Source organism: Mesoplodon bidens (assembly GCF_964165515.1).
Source record: "Mesoplodon bidens genome assembly, chromosome: X".
NCBI lineage: Eukaryota > Metazoa > Chordata > Mammalia > Artiodactyla > Ziphiidae > Mesoplodon > Mesoplodon bidens.
In genome coordinates, this window is record NC_138163.1 from 33,544,255 (window position 1) to 33,560,008 (window position 15,754).

The 15,754-nt window shown below is 46.5% G+C and overlaps 1 protein-coding gene across 3 annotated transcripts in view; it reads left to right on the forward strand.

Moving 5' to 3' along the window:
- Positions 1 to 15,754, forward strand: part of TENM1 (teneurin transmembrane protein 1) — a gene marked incomplete at both ends in the record, with an annotated part of 588,520 nt that overhangs the window by 537,440 nt on the left and 35,326 nt on the right. For all 3 annotated transcript variants that reach the window (XM_081221281.1, XM_081221282.1, XM_081221283.1), the window contains 2 exons: positions 6,623 to 6,989; positions 9,016 to 9,526. In XM_081221281.1, coding sequence (XP_081077407.1) covers positions 6,623 to 6,989; positions 9,016 to 9,526 — 878 coding nt within the window. The remainder of the gene's footprint in view (positions 1 to 6,622; positions 6,990 to 9,015; positions 9,527 to 15,754) is intronic.

Here is a 15,754-nt window from a genome sequence, read left to right on the forward strand (position 1 = left end):
CTCCAAGGTCACAGAGTTAGCAAATAACAAAATTTTGAACCCAGGAAGTCTTAACTCTGAAGCCTGAGCTCCTAACCACTTCCTTCTACTACATCTGAGCCTTTTTCTACAGAGAGAGTATATAGCTTCCATCAGATTCTCAAAGGGCTTTGTAAATCCAAAAAAGTATGAGAAACAGTGTAGCAGACTCTAAGCCCATGAAGGCAGGGACTATATCTGAATCAGCACTCGGATATTTGCGAGAGGGGTGGAGGGACAGCTATGTTAACGTGTGAATGTACTGGTGAAGATCTGGCCTCCAAATTGATTCTCCTGCATGAGTCTGGTCTCCCTCCAGCCTGCTCCCCAAACTGCAGCCTAAATAATCTTTCTAAAGCCCTAGTCTGACCATGTCACCCCCCAACTTTAAAGATCTTCATTGACTCCTCAACACCCTCAGTTCAAGTCTAAAGTCCTTAGCCTACACAGCCCTTCATGGCTTAATGCAGCGGTTCTCAACAAGGGACAGTTTTCCCCTTAGGGGACATTTGGTAATGTCTGGAGACATTTTTGGTTGTCACAGCTCAAGGGAAGGTGCTACTTGCATTTAGTGAATAAAGGCCAGAGATGCTGCTAAATATCTTGTACTGCACAGGACAGGCCCCACAACAAAGAATCATCTGGTCCCAAGTGACAATAGTGCCTCAGTGGAGAGACTTAAAATTAGTCCTCGGCAAACACTGAAACTTCATTTACCACCACTACCTACCCTACTTACGCTCCAGCAACCCCAGACTGCGGTGAGCTCCACACTCCCGTATGGTTTCGTGCTTCTGTGCTTTTGTTCATTCTTTTCCCTCTGCTGAGATCACTCTTCCCACCTTGCTTTTTCTCAGTACCTTTGCTTCATCCTTCAAGATTAAGTTTACATTTCTCTTCTAGGAGTATTGCCCCAAACTTCCTCCTCTGTGTTCCCATGTCATCCTGGGCACGTCTCTATCGTGTCACTTAACCACGTGATATTGAAATGACCTGTTTCTGTATCTGCCTTCTGTCACTTGACCGTGAACTCATAAAGGGCAGGGACCTTTTTTATTTACCTTTATAATAGTGCCTGAGACAGAGTAGGCACCACAAAGCATTGAACTGAAAGATAACAAATGACAGAGAGAAAGACAAATCACTCAACTCCTAATGAGCTTTGACCTTCGCAGCAACAACAACAACAAAAGGTTGAAATCAACCTTTAGGTTGAATCTAACCAGGTAAAGGGGAGGCCAGACTTGGTGAGGAGAGCGTGAAGAAACCTGTCCACTCTTCTAGGTGAGGAATCAGATGGCATAGAGGCAAAGAGCAGACATCTGAAAATGGGGATATTGATAGTTACTTTCTCAAGTGATTGCTCTAAGCATATAAAGTAATAATCCATGTAAAGAGCCTCATACATAGGAAGCACTCAATAAACAGTAGTTACTTTTATTAAAGGCTCAGATGAGTGGGCCTGTAATTTTACAGATGTTATTGATTAGGACCAGTTCAAAGGAAGGGGCAGCACCTATTTATATTTAAAAAGTAGGTCAATTAAAAAAAATTTTTTCTTTTTTTGCGGTACGCGGGCCTCTCACTGTTGCGGCCTCTCCCGTTGCGGAGCCCAGGCTCCGGACGCGCAGGCTCAGCGACCATGGCTCACGGGCCCAGCCGCTCCGCGGCATGTGGGATCTTCCCGGACCGGGGCACGAACCCGTGTCCCCTGCATCGGCAGGCGGACTCTCCACCACTGTGCCACCAGGGAAGCCCCTAAAGAAAAATATTAAGGCAATAATAGTGCAAGTGGTGGACAGCTAAGGCAAAATTCATTAAGCTGTTATGTGGACACCTGCAGTCTGGGAAAAGGAGCCGAAAAGGAACTATATTGAATGGTGACTGGACTAGGTTCCTTCTAGCGCTAAAGGTTTATGACTTTGAGAGCATTTTTCATGTTAATACCATTTGCTATCCCATACTTTGTCCAGGCACTGGGCTCAGTAAGTACCTTGCCTCCTTATCACAATTAATCCACGCAATATCTCTGAAAAGTAGATAGACTATCATTAGCTTCTTTTCCTTATTGCAGATGAAGAAATCAGAGACTCATAGAAGATACCTCATTTGCCTAGGGTTACACAGTAGTATGGGAAGGAACCAGCCTCCGTTTACAAATTATGGTCTGTGTCTACAGTGTGAGATAACTGAGGAATTTTCTAGTTTAATCTAATCAAGGGCTCATATTTAGATACTGCTGTTACACATGGCTTTTCCCCGATAGGATTCTGTTGCTTTATAAACTACTACTTAGGTCAAAATCAGCTGGCTCTTTAAACCAGCCATGGGACTGGCTGACCTGAGAGCCAAGTGCCTTCAAGGCAGATTTTCAATTAGCAGAGGAAGACATGGTGCTGTCAAGGCTTGACATCCAGACCAAGAGCCCCTTTCTGCCCTGGGTTATTTCTCAGGGAAGGTTGTTGGGAGATGGGCACATTCTACCAGCTGGCGGCTACACCAGTGACCTTTAATGCTAGTTTAGCTTGAATACATTTTGACATTTCAAGCAAATTAATGTATTTTTACAAGGTGGGGCGATGACCACAAATTAGGCCAAATGGTTTGCCTGCAGACCAGGTTACTGTGCAAAGATTCTCCCACCACCCCCAAAAGAAATGTTTATTTCTCTCCACCTGGACAAATGCCAACAGCCCTCAGGGGTTAACCTTAGCCCCACCTCAGTAGTCTATAATTCTGGGGTCTCTCTGCAACTAACAGATGCTAATTCTGACAGCCGGAATGAGCACAAAGACTCCAATCCGCATGTTACGTTGTGTGTTATGGAAATGCCTTGGTATAAAGCACCAGTTCCTTGAAAAATTACGTGGAAAAGGGAGTATCTAACATGAGAAGCAGATAGAAGGAACTAACAACCTACGAGAGGTGAAAAGATCAAGTTTCTGAAAAGACAGACCCTAGACTACTAAGTAGCCACACATCTTTCATCTGAGGCGTTTTCAGAGACAAATCAAATGGGAATTAAAGGGATTCTGTGTAGCTCGTACAGAAAGTGTCTCAGAAGCACAGAGGCCACTTTAGTCACAGGAAACTGCCAGAGGGTGACTTATTTGATGGAACAGAAAACAAACAGACACAATAGCTGGTGTATTTTTGAGGCAATTTTAAACCTAATAAACATGACACCAATAGTGTTGACTTAAATCAGCTTGGGCGAGTTGGAGAATTTAACAGCTCATCTTCCAACTACCAGCCTTTGTCTCAGAGGCAGCCTTGACAGCAGAGAACAGAGTCCAAAACATGTCCTTCTCTGACTTCTGCCAGGTGTGTGCCGTCCCCGGCCTCTGCCCCGGCCTCAGCTCTCAGAGTGGGGATAATTAGAACGTCATTTCTGCCAGCTTTGTTTTTTCTGGGTCACTGACTTCAGACTTGATCAAAATACGAGTGTTGGACTGAAATCAATTGGTTTCCTCTTCCTCAGCCAGCCCCAGCTTATTTCCTGGGGGACTGTGCTCCAGAGGCCCAGCGTGCACAGACAGCTTCTGTAGCAGCCTGATGGTGTGTATAGAGGTCCAGAGTGAGGGCTGTGGAGGGGTCCACGGCGCAGGCGCTCCATCTCCCTGCTCTCCCTCTCCGTGGCAGGGCGCTGACATGCAAGGGCCTCAGACAGACGTGCTGAGGCACACATCACAGCAAACTGCTCTGGGAGCTGTTAAGGCTGGTGTTTAATGTTTATCCAATGGCCTCAGTCTGAAAGGCTCTGTAGAACATGCATAACAGAAGCTCAGCTTTATACTCCATTAGCATCCAAATTCCTAGCTGTCCAGAGGCATATGGTACTGACCAGAGAAGGCCAGCCTATGTCGAGGCTGAGGGCACGTAGGGCCAGGAGGACAGGTTGAGGCTGCTGGGTGTCTGGGAGAGACACTCAGAGACAGGAGGCAAAGAGTCCCAAGTGGTACAAGAGGGGAGGTCAAAGACAACCTTTGCCTTCTTTATAACATTACCAGTTGCCCTCCATTAAGAGACAGAATTAGAGAGAAGGGCTTTATCTCAGACTGGCCTTTGTCCACTTCATTACTGAGTGGAAGGCCTCTTCCAACCTGGAAGTAGTGGGCCTCAGAACGTGATGATAGCATATATCTTGTTTTCAGACTTTGGGATTCAGTGAGAAAAACAAAGCTTTCCTCGGGCTTTCACTCAAGGCAAAAAGAATTGCAGCTGCATTACTGTTACTATCTTGGCCAGGAATGGGGCAGACTCTTCTGCCTTTGCTTAGCCATAAGAGAAGAGAAATAAAGTACAGAATAAGTGAGTGGTGGAGTCGAGAGTGCACGTAACATAGTTCTCTGAGAAGTGCCCGGTGATAAATAGCAGCTGTCGAGGAAATGTCAGGGTAGGCATTGGGCTGACTCCTGTGTCGAGAAAGGAACTAGAGTAGATCTGTGTTTGCTTGGCCTGTGTGTCCCAGTGCCCAGCACAGCACTTGGCACCAGCACGCCAGACACACACACACAGACACACACACACAGACACACACACACACACACACACACACACACACACACACCAGTCCTTTCGCTTCTAACTCCTTGATGTGTCTCAAATCCATCTACTTCTCTCCACCCCCACTGGCGCCAACCTAATTCAGGCCACCATCATCCCTCACCTGAACCACTGCAGGAACCTCTTAACTAGCGGCCTGTCTCCCACCTCACCTCCTCCTCCAATATGATCTCAACAGCAGACAGTGTGATCCCTCTAGAACCCAAATATGATTATGTCACATCCCTACTTAAAGCCATCAGAATAAAACTGGACATGTACATCTCTCCATTACCTGGTGCATTAGTCTGCTGGGGCTACCACAACGAAACACCGCAGACCAAGTGGCTTTAACAAGAGAAAGTGATACTCTCATAGTTCTGGAGGCGGGAAGTTCAAGATCAAGGTGTCGGCAGGTTTGGCTTCTCCTGAGATCTCTCTTCTTGGCTTGCAGACGCCCATCCTCTTACTGTGTCTTCACATGGGCTTTTCTCTGTGCATACACATTCCTGGTATTTCCTTCTTCTTTTTTTTTTTTGCGGTACGCGGGCCTCTCACTGTTGTGGCCTCTCCTGTTGTGGAGCACAGGCTCCAGACGTGCAGGCTCAGCGGCCCTGGCTCACGGGCCCAGCCGCTCCACGGCGTGTGAGATCTTCCCGGACCAGGGCACGAACCCGTGTCCCCTGCATCAGCAGGCGGACTCTCAACCACTGCGCCACCAGGGAAGCCCTCCCTCTTCTTATAAGGACCTGAGAGCCCCACCCTTATGACCTCATTTAACCTTTATTACCTCTGTCAAGGCCTCATCTCCAAATACAGTCACATTAGAGGTTAGACTTCAGCATATGAATTTAGGGGGGCACAATTCAGTCCTGATACCTAGCCACTGTCTGCCTCCTGATTCTCACCAATCACCTCTCCCATCACTCAGCCCGTATTAGCCTTACTGGATTGTTTGTAGTATCTGGATGGGCCATACTGTCTCTAATCTCTGAACCTTTACCCATGCTGCTCCCTCTCCCTGGATTGCCCTCAACTCTGCTGCTTGCCATTTCCACCCCATTCCTCTCCTACTGGTCATTGCAGACCCTATTTGGGTACCACCTTCTCTGGAAATACCCTGCCTCCTGACTCCTAGTCTGGGTAAAGAGCTCTCACGTCCTCTCTGCTGCATCCTTCTCATGACATGGAGAGTAATTGCCTGATGGCTCTCCAAGGGTTCTTGTAGACCATGAGGCATTCGAAGACAGAAGCTGTGTCATTTTGGAGATCTTTTGAATGCCCAAAGCCTAGCACAAGGCTTAGCACTGAGAAGGTGCTCAGCAAACATCCAATGAAAGAACAAACCAACCTGTTTCTTTGCTGAGGAAAGAAGGATATGGAGTGAACCAGGCCAAGCCACATGAGCAGTGCATTACAACCTAGGATTCCAAATCCCCAGCTGATGAACTGTACCTGAGTATTCCACAAGACAGATGCTAGGTCTGTGCCAATGAAAGGTCCTGTCCCAAAAGGTTGCTGATAGAGTAAAATCGGGTTTCTCTAGCACTCTGTTGTCCAGATGCCTCTATGACTTTGCTGTTCCATGCATCTACAGAGCAGTGAGAGAGATTTGCATCTCATAGTGCCACAGAAGCCCTAGAGCAGTGGTCCTCAAACTTTATTGTGCTTCAGAATCACGTGGAGGACTTGTTAAAACATGGCTGGCTGGGCTCCAACTCCAGAGTTTCTGATTCAGTAAGTCTAGGTTGGGACGTGAGAATTTGCATTTCTAACTGGTTCTCAGGTGATGCTCTTGCTGCTGGTCCAGAGAGCACACTCTGAGAAGGATCCTTCTGGAATTATAGCAGCAAATAATTCACATTATGTTGGAAATGGCATAAATGGTAAATGTGTTTACCAGAGCACTTAATCAACTGTCCTTCCGAACTTTGCCAGATAACACCAACATTGCTGAAATTCATGAGACGGGGAACCAATAAACCAATTTTTCTTTCAAGGTAAAACGGCCCCAGAAAGATATTGTAACCTAATGGTGTGTGTTCTGTTCTTTTTGCAGGTGCGATTAGAGTGGCCAACAGACCTTGCAGTCAATCCCTTGGACAATTCATTGTATGTCTTGGATAACAACATTGTGCTTCAAATTTCTGAGAACAGGCGAGTGCGGATCATTGCAGGGCGCCCCATTCACTGCCAGGTGCCAGGCATCGATCATTTCTTGGTCAGCAAGGTAGCAATTCACTCCACTCTGGAGTCGGCAAGGGCCATCAGCGTCTCCCACAGCGGGCTGCTCTTCATAGCTGAAACAGACGAGAGGAAAGTAAACCGCATTCAGCAAGTTACCACCAATGGCGAGATCTCCGTCATGGCTGGTGCCCCCACTGACTGTGACTGCAAAATTGATCCCAACTGTGACTGTTTTTCAGGTATGACCTTTTTAGCAATTCAGCAGCTCCCCCTCTCTGTTTTCAAAAGAAAAACGTGCATCAGAAAAGTCAAAAAAAGAAGAAAAGTATTACTTGTAAACATTGGTGTGAGGCAGTGGAGAAAGCAATGGATTGGGGGTCAGACCGCTTAGTATCTTGTCCTTGTTCTGCAACTGACTCACTGAGTGACCCTAGGAAAGCCATAAAACCCCTTCATGACTCACTTCATCTGCTAAGTAGAGAGACCACGTGTCTCAGTTATATCACCTTGCTGTTTTGAAGATAAACTAGTATAATAAAAGTTTTGGTACTCTAAGAAGCTAAGACCACTCTACAAATGTAAGATCATGATATTATTTGTACTTTGGAGAAAGGGAAGCTAGGTAAAACCTACATTTACTGATTTAGCTAAGGAAAAAATTACTTCCAATAAGTGACTGGTTTCCAGATTAACAATGTGTGCTATTTGAAACCCAAAGGGACTAGAAGCAAACTGCTTTCAGGATACAAGGGCAAAATTAAATCTCACAATGGAGGGTTCTCAGGACATCAGTCTCCTACTTACACTGTTTTTTTTTTTAATATATATAGATTTATTTATTAATTTATTTATTTTTGGCTGCGCTGGGTCTTTGTTGCTGTGCGCGGGCTTTCTCTAGTTGCAGCCAGCAGGGGCTGCTCTTTGTTGTGGTGCGCGGGCTTCTCATTGTGGTGGCCTCTCTTGTTGCGAAGCATGGGCTCAAGGCGTGCGGGCTTCAATAGCGGTGGCGCGTGGGCTCAGTAGTTGTGGCTCGTGGGCTCTAGAGCGCAGGCTAAGTAGTTGTGGCGCACGGGCTTAGTTGCTCCGCGGCATGTGGGATCTTCCTGGACCAGGGCTCGAACCCGTGTCCCCTGCATTGGCAGGCAGATTCTTATTAACCACCGCACCTCCAGGGAAGCCCACATTGTTTTTTTTTTAATCCAAAATTTTCTCCAGAACCAATAGTGCCCTTTACTTCCAATTGAAATAGGGGGGAGAAAAGAGCCTTTTCTCCAAATCACGGAGTGGATATTCCAGACAGTAAACAGTCCTGTAAATGTCAATAGATGCATTTATTGCTGGTACGTGGACATCCCTCCATGCTGCATGCAGTCCTATTAAACCGCTCATCCACGCCCAAATGGTTCTTTTAATCTTTACCTTTCCTTGGGACAGAGGAATCAAGAGTGAGCAACTTGGTCAATATGACTTTTTTTTTTTTTTTTTTTTTTTGCGGTACGCGGGCCTCTCGCTGTTGTGGCCTCTCCCTTGCGGAGCACAGGCTCCGGACGCGCAGGCTCAGCGGCCATGGCTCACGGGCCAGCCGCTCCGCGGCATGTGGGATCTTCCCAGACCGGGGTACGAACCCGTGTCCCCTGCATCGGCAGGCGGACTCTCAACCACTGCGCCACCAGGGAAGCCCGGTCAATATGACTTTTGATTGATATTTCCAGTGTTTTCCTAGACAACTAGTTTTATAGTTATTTTGCTAATTGGTGTCTTTCTTTCAAGGCAAGACTGGAATGTTTATTCCAGTTATCAAATTTGATGTACTGAATCATTGTTGCACTTGCAGACTTAGTGTACTTTGACAACGTGACAATGAAAGTTAACAGAAGAAAGGTGTCTGGGCACAGTAGGACTGGAAAGCCCTGAGATAGATGCTGTGAGCATGGACAGGCGTAAGTCTCTGGCTAGGTCTGGGGTGGCTGTCATCATTTGCTGTTTTTGTATCTTTCAATGCAATAGATACAGAAGAGCAGGATTGACGATTTCACAAAACTGGTGTTAACTGAGAGAATTGCATCTCACTGTTCATCTTTAGTGGCCCTGACTCAAGAATTGTGAATAATGGGTTTCAAATATCCAGCTGGGGCATGTGGAGAATGTTGGTTCACTGACTGTTCCCTTTAAAATGATTCTTGATGCACAGCGATTTCTGTATATGGTATGTTTGTATAAATGCTTGTGACCACAACTATTAACATCAGGGCCTTTCTCCCACAGGTGATGGTGGCTATGCCAAAGATGCAAAGATGAAAGCCCCTTCCTCCTTAGCAGTGTCACCTGATGGTACCCTCTACGTGGCAGACCTTGGGAATGTTCGAATTCGTACCATTAGCAGGAACCAAGCCCACTTGAATGACATGAACCTTTATGAGATTGCATCACCTGCTGATCAGGAACTGTACCAGTTCACTGTCAATGGAACCCACCTGCACACCTTGAACTTGATAACGAGGGACTATGTGTATAATTTCACCTACAATGCCGAAGGCGACTTGGGTGCGATTACCAGCAACAACGGCAATTCTGTGCACATTCGCCGAGACGCAAGCGGGATGCCCCTTTGGCTTGTGGTGCCTGGCGGGCAGGTGTACTGGCTGACCATAAGCAGCAACGGAGTCCTGAAAAGAGTGTCAGCCCAAGGCTACAATCTGGCCTTGATGACCTATCCAGGGAACACAGGGCTTCTGGCTACCAAAAGTAACGAAAATGGATGGACAACCGTTTATGAGTAAGTTTCAAATTCTCAACATGGGGTTTGTTAGGTTTGCATTTGCAATTGTATTACAGTGGGAAAATGACTTAGTAATTGCTGAGTGTTGCGTGCTATTTTCTCCTAACAGCCACAATAAAAAAATAATAATAATAAGTCAAGGAGAAAATTTTACCCAACTCCTAGGCTTTGAACCCATTTCTCCAGAGCACTTTTGCAGGGCATAATAATAAAAACATAGGCTGAATGAAGAATCAAGCGTGGCACTGCATGAGACAAGAATGAGGTGGAAGTCCATGTGCTCGAGAAATTTACAGCATAGCTGGGAAAACAAGGGAAAATTAAATGACAAAACTAGAATATAGTTCTAAAGTAGCAAAGAAGCAGTGTAGTTTAACTAGTATTTATTGATCCCTGTGGGGTTTAATGAATGAGTGAATGTGTGCACAGCCCAGCCCAGCCCAACTCAGTTTAAGTTGTGAAATGACGTGGGGCAAATGCTGAAACAGGAGAAGCTGCACTCCACTGGCTGCTTCTGGGAAATGTGGAGTCAAAAGCTTCAGTACAGTCCTGCGCCCTCCCCCCAGTTTCCCTGCACAAGGCAAAGACTCCAATACATTTGGGTATTCACAGACCGGATCTGTGATAACTTTGTTTAACTGGGAATTAAGAGAAGGTGTGTCTGACGGCAGGCTACTAGGAGGTGTCCTGTCATGGCAATAGAGACCATTGTCCTTGCCTTTTAAGGCTGGACAATGTTATTTGCAAGTCAACCCATTTAGAAAGCTAGTCTGCGAGCACTCGGCAAGCATCTTCCCCACGAAGGGAACTGCTGAATTTTTAACCAGTTTACCAAGTGAAGATAATCCATGGAACTGAACCCAGAGCCTGAAATGGCATTCAAGTTGAGGAACGTGAGAAGCGGAGATACTAAATACGAGGAGTTCCAGGTGTGACTCTTCCGTGAGAATGTAGGGAATATGAAGAGAATAGATCCCACGAAACCCTCCTGAGGAAAGGGACAAAACAGTTGGCCTTCAAGTTTTGGCTCATTTCCCAAAGAAATGCCACTTATACAAAAGAGCTGGACAGCTATTTTAGTTTCACTGGGAAAAATGTGTTCAGTTTCTGTTGCAGGTCTTCCTCTATTTCTTGAAAAACTTCTCTTACATCTTAATGAAAGTAATAAAAGCTACTGTTCACTGAGGGTTTACTATGTGCTAGGTCCTAGGGTAGGTGATTTACATAAAGTATTTTGTTTGATCCCCAAAATAACAACATGGGATACGTGCTCCTGGTTTGCCTATTTTATGGATGAGGAAACTGAGGCCCAGCATGGTGAGCTTGTCCTGATTCACAGAGATGTCCAGGATTCAAACTGCAACAGTCTGACTCAAGAGCCCACATTTTGAAATATACTACCCTTAAGAAAGATAAAAGTTCTGGGCTTCCCGGGTGGCGCAGTGGTTGAGAGTCCGCCTGCCGATGCAGGGGACACGGGTTCGTGCCCTGGTCTGGGAATATCCCACATGCCGCGGAGCGGCTGGGCCCGTGAGCCATGGCCACTGAGCCTGCGCGTCCGGAGCCTGTGCTCCGCAACAGGAGAAGAGGCCACAACAGTGAGAGGCCCGCGTACCGCAAAAAAAAAAAAAAAAAAAAGAAAGATAAAAGTTCTAATGAGAATTCTTTTTTTCACAAATTCACGCAAGATCACACTGCAGCTGAAATTAGACAAATAGCTTTGTGTGTGTGGGGGGGGCGGTACGTGGGCCCTCTCACTGTTGCATCCTCTCCCGTTGTGGAGCACAGGCTCCGGACGCGCAGGCTCAGTGGCCATGGCTCACGGGCCCAGCCACTCCACGGCATGTGGGATCTTCCCGGACTGGGGCACGAGCCCGTGTCCCCTGCATCAGCAGGCGGACTCTCAACCACTGCACCACCAGGGAAGCCCGACGAATAACTATTTTGAATGCTAATGGTTAAATTCAGTTAAGCAACAAGAAATGGCAGAATTATTAACTAGTTTTCAAAATAACCAGTTCAACCGTTCACTTATTTACCAATCATCACATTGTACACTTGAAATACATGCAATTTTATTTGTCAGTTATACCTCAATAAAACTAGAGAAAAAAAAACCCCACAAAATAACCCATTTAACCATTCATTTATTTATTCAACAAATATTTGCTAAGCAGCTAGTATACGCCTGACAGCGTTCTGGTGCTGGGGATATAGCCGTGAACAAGACAGATACAAATCCCTACCTTCATAGTGCTTACATTGTACTGGAGGGAGACAAGTAAAATGCACAGAACTGCAGATGGTGATAAGTTCTGCGAAGGAAATAAAGCAGGGTCAGGGGGAATCAAGATTTGGGAGCAGAAGGGGTTTTTATTTCAGGTTGGGTGGTCAGGGAAGGCCTCACTCAGAAGGTGACATTTGAGTAAAGACCTGTAGGAGGTGAGGGAGTGAGTCGTGTGGGTATCTGGCGGGGAGGAAGGGGGAAAACATTGCAAGCAGAGTGAACAGCAAGTGCAAAGGCCCTGCAGCAGGAACAAATCTGACATGTTCAAGGAATAGTAAGGCAGCCACTGTGACTGGAGTGGAGTGAACAATCATAGTAGGGAGACAAGGTAACGAAGTGGCCAGGGCCACTTCACATAGGGCTTTGCAGGCCTCTGTAAAGACTTTTTGACTCTGAGTAAAAGGTGGGACCACTGGAGAGCTTCAAGTAAAGGAGTGACAGAATCTGCCTTACATTTGTAAATCACTCTGTATTGCAAACAGACTGTATGGTGGAAGTAGAGGAATCTAATGGAGGGAGGGGGCTATTGCAATAATCCAGGCAAAATGGTGACTTAGACCAGGGAGTGAGGGCAGTAAGTGATAATATTCTAAATATATTTTGACAATAGAGCCGTCAGGACTGACAGATGGGATGTGGGGTATGGGGGAAAAAAAGGGTCAGAAATAACTCCAAAGTTTTTGGCCTGAGCAAGTGGGTGTTGGACTTGCCATTTACCAGGATGGGGAAGACCAGGCAAGGAGTACCTGATGCTGGGTGAGAGTTCAGGGTTGGATATGATCAGTTTAGACGTCCAAGGGAAAATAGCAAGTTGGCAGTTGGATTTATGAGTCTGGAATTGAGGGGAGAGGCTGGACATGTGAAATTTGGAGATTCAGATTTAGCGTCCACCAGTGTTTTGGTTGTGTTTAAAGCCATGAGATCTTCATGGAAAAGTGAGTGTAGCCAAGGAAGAAAAGAGATCTGATGATGGAACCTAGAGCACCCCAACACTGAGTTGAAGATATGAAGAGGAACCAGCAAAAGAGACTGAGAAAGAAAATCCAGTGAAGTAGGAAGAAAACCAGGAGAGTGGGACGTCCTGGAAGCGAAGTAAAGCAAGGGACACAAGGAAGAAGGAGTGATCAGCCATGTCAAATACTCCTGATAAGTCAAGTAAGATAAGCATGGAGAATGACTGTTCCATCCAACACTGTGGAGATCATTGTTTACCTTCAGTGCTGTGGGCACTGGGGGACAGAAGCTTTAGCAGAGGAGTTTTAAGAGGTAATGGATACACACATGTTCATAGCAGTGTTATTCATAATGGCCAAGAAGTGTAGAGAAACGTGTCCATCAAGTCATGAATAACCAGACGAAATGTGGTACATCCATAGAATGCGATATTATTCATCCATGAAAAGGAATGAAGTTCTGGTACATGCTACAGCATGGATGAACCTCAAAGACATTATGCTAACTGAAAGAAGCCAGACACAAAAGGACAAATATTATATAGTTCCGTTTATATGAGATATCCAGAAAAGGCAAATTCATAGAGACCAAGTATAACAGATTAGCAGTGGCCAAGAACTAGGGAGAGGAGTGAATGGGGAGTGACTGCCAGTGAGTACGGGGTTTATTTTGGGGGTGATGGAAAGGTTCTAGAAATGGTGCTGATGGTTGCACATGTTGTGAATGTACTGAAAGCCACGGAATTGTGTACTGTGTACTTTTAAATGGTGACTTTTATGCTATGTTAATTATATTTCAATAATAATAATCATAATAATAAAGAGAGAAACTGGGAGGAGAGTTTGGGGACAGCGAGTAAAGAACTCTTCCGAAGAGCACTGCTGTAACGAGAAGCAGAGAAATTGGAGTCGAGGGGGAACAGAGTAATCAGAAGGAGGTTTGTAAAATGAAAGAAATAATGGTACATTTGTGTGCTGATGAAAATAATCCAATACAGAGGGGAGAACTGATGATGTCAGATAGAGAGCAGGATGTTGTAGTCGGATAGTTTGTGGTCCCGACGGATACTTACAGCAAGCGGAGCCCAGGCCTGTTACCAGGACTCGGCGGGCAGTGAGAAAAAAGTAGCCTCTAACGTCATTGTTGTTGGGTAACCAATCTTGAGGCATTAAGAGATGAGAAACACAGGCATTCACGTGGGGGTAATCATGGAATGTTACGGCCACAAGGAGACATCAGAGGTCACTTTACAAATAAGGAAACGGAGGCCCAGAGTAGGGGACTAATTTGCCCATTCACGTTGCTGGTTGGCTGGGTCTAGAGTCGGATCTTTGAGCTTCTAGCCCACTGCTTGTTCCACTACTACCCCCACTGCCTTCCAGAAAAAGGAAGAGGATTGGGGATTACAAGAGTGACCATGGGAAGTCTGGGGAGCTAGAAGATTTCTGCTGCGGTAGCAAGACAAGAGGAGTATGAGAGCGCCATGAAAGAGAAAGGGAGGCTGGATATCCGTTTCTTCCTTCTCCCACCTTCGCAACTCTAGCCAGTATTATGCCAAAACCCTCTGTGGAGAGAAGGTTCCTCTTCCTCCTGAAGCAGTGCGTTCTGTCCCCAACGGAATGCTGTCCCCGTCGGTTCTTGCCTGTACATATGGGAACGAGCAACTTCCCAACCTTCAAAATGAAACTAATTCTTCCCAGACTACTCTGTACAAACTCTGGTTCCTTTCACTTTTATCCTCCAACGCTTTAGCCGCTTCTGAGCACTCCTTCGAGGTTTTCCTTCTCCTTCTGAAGCCAGGGAGCACCGAATCGGACCTGCTCTTCCAGTCAGGGTTACAGCCACGCTGAGGTCGGTAGAAGGCGGCCTTGGGCCACTGTTACCAGGCCCTCCTAAAAGAACTTGAGCGTTGCTCTGGGGTGAGAGAGAGGCTGCCTTCTTTGGCCAAAAGGTGACAAATCCTTTGCCAAGGTGGACGTCAGATTTCTGTTCTGAGACGAGAAACAGAAAAAGAGAAACAGAAGCAAAAGTTGGAAGGATGGAAGACTGCTGCCTAGAGGTAGCTAAGCCAGTAATCCGTTCAACTTTCGGTTATCAGCAACGACGGCAGGGAGAAATGACACAGATGACCCTGAACAGTGTGGACAGTCCAAATGGGATTTTAAAATGCATCTGGTGCCGTGGTAGTATGTGGGCTTGTCTTGTGTAGTGTGATGTTGTTTAAATAGTTCATTGCTTTCCATAATTCCGTTTGACTTGGACCAGGATCAAAGTTGCACACCCCAAGTATTAGTACTTGATGCTTGACTGCCCCTCAGTGTCCTGAGTGTCAGGGGAAAAGCTGACCACAGAGAAATGGCTAACAGGGAGGTGACAAAGCAGAACTAGGAACGAGGCAGGGGTTCTGGCCCGAGGGGCTGGCGGGCTCCTAATTGCAATGACCCTGCCCCAGCAGAGGCTGCAAGAATAGCCAGGATGCCCTTGCTTGTTTTGCAAGCTTTTCCCTGGCAAAGGCTTCTGCTACGCTCAACTGAAAAGGTCCCAGACTGAGGCCAAAGTGTCAGTTTTGTCACTGCTGCCAGTGCAGGCCGAGCTGACAGTTCCTCAGGCCCTTGACCTTTGTGGGAGCATGACCTCTTGATCCCTGGTTTTCTGTGTTCTGTCTATCCCGGGACTTGGTCCGCACATTCCCCACCCCCAACCGCCCAAGAAAACGCCATTCACTGACAACTTGGAAATGGCCTCACGATAGCTCCGGGTGCCTTCTAGGCTGTTTTACAAATGCTCAGTCTTATGGAAGATGGCTAACGGGAGGTTCTCCCTCCTCCCTGATTAGATTAGCGGGACGGGGGCGGGGCAAGGTAAACAAGCCACGTCTCTGGGTGAGATATTTGCCTAAGCAGAGGATGGGATTCCCATGCAGAACTGGTTCTGTAAGTGAATAGTCAGTCCGAACACATCGAAGTGTTTCCAGTGCTTTTGAG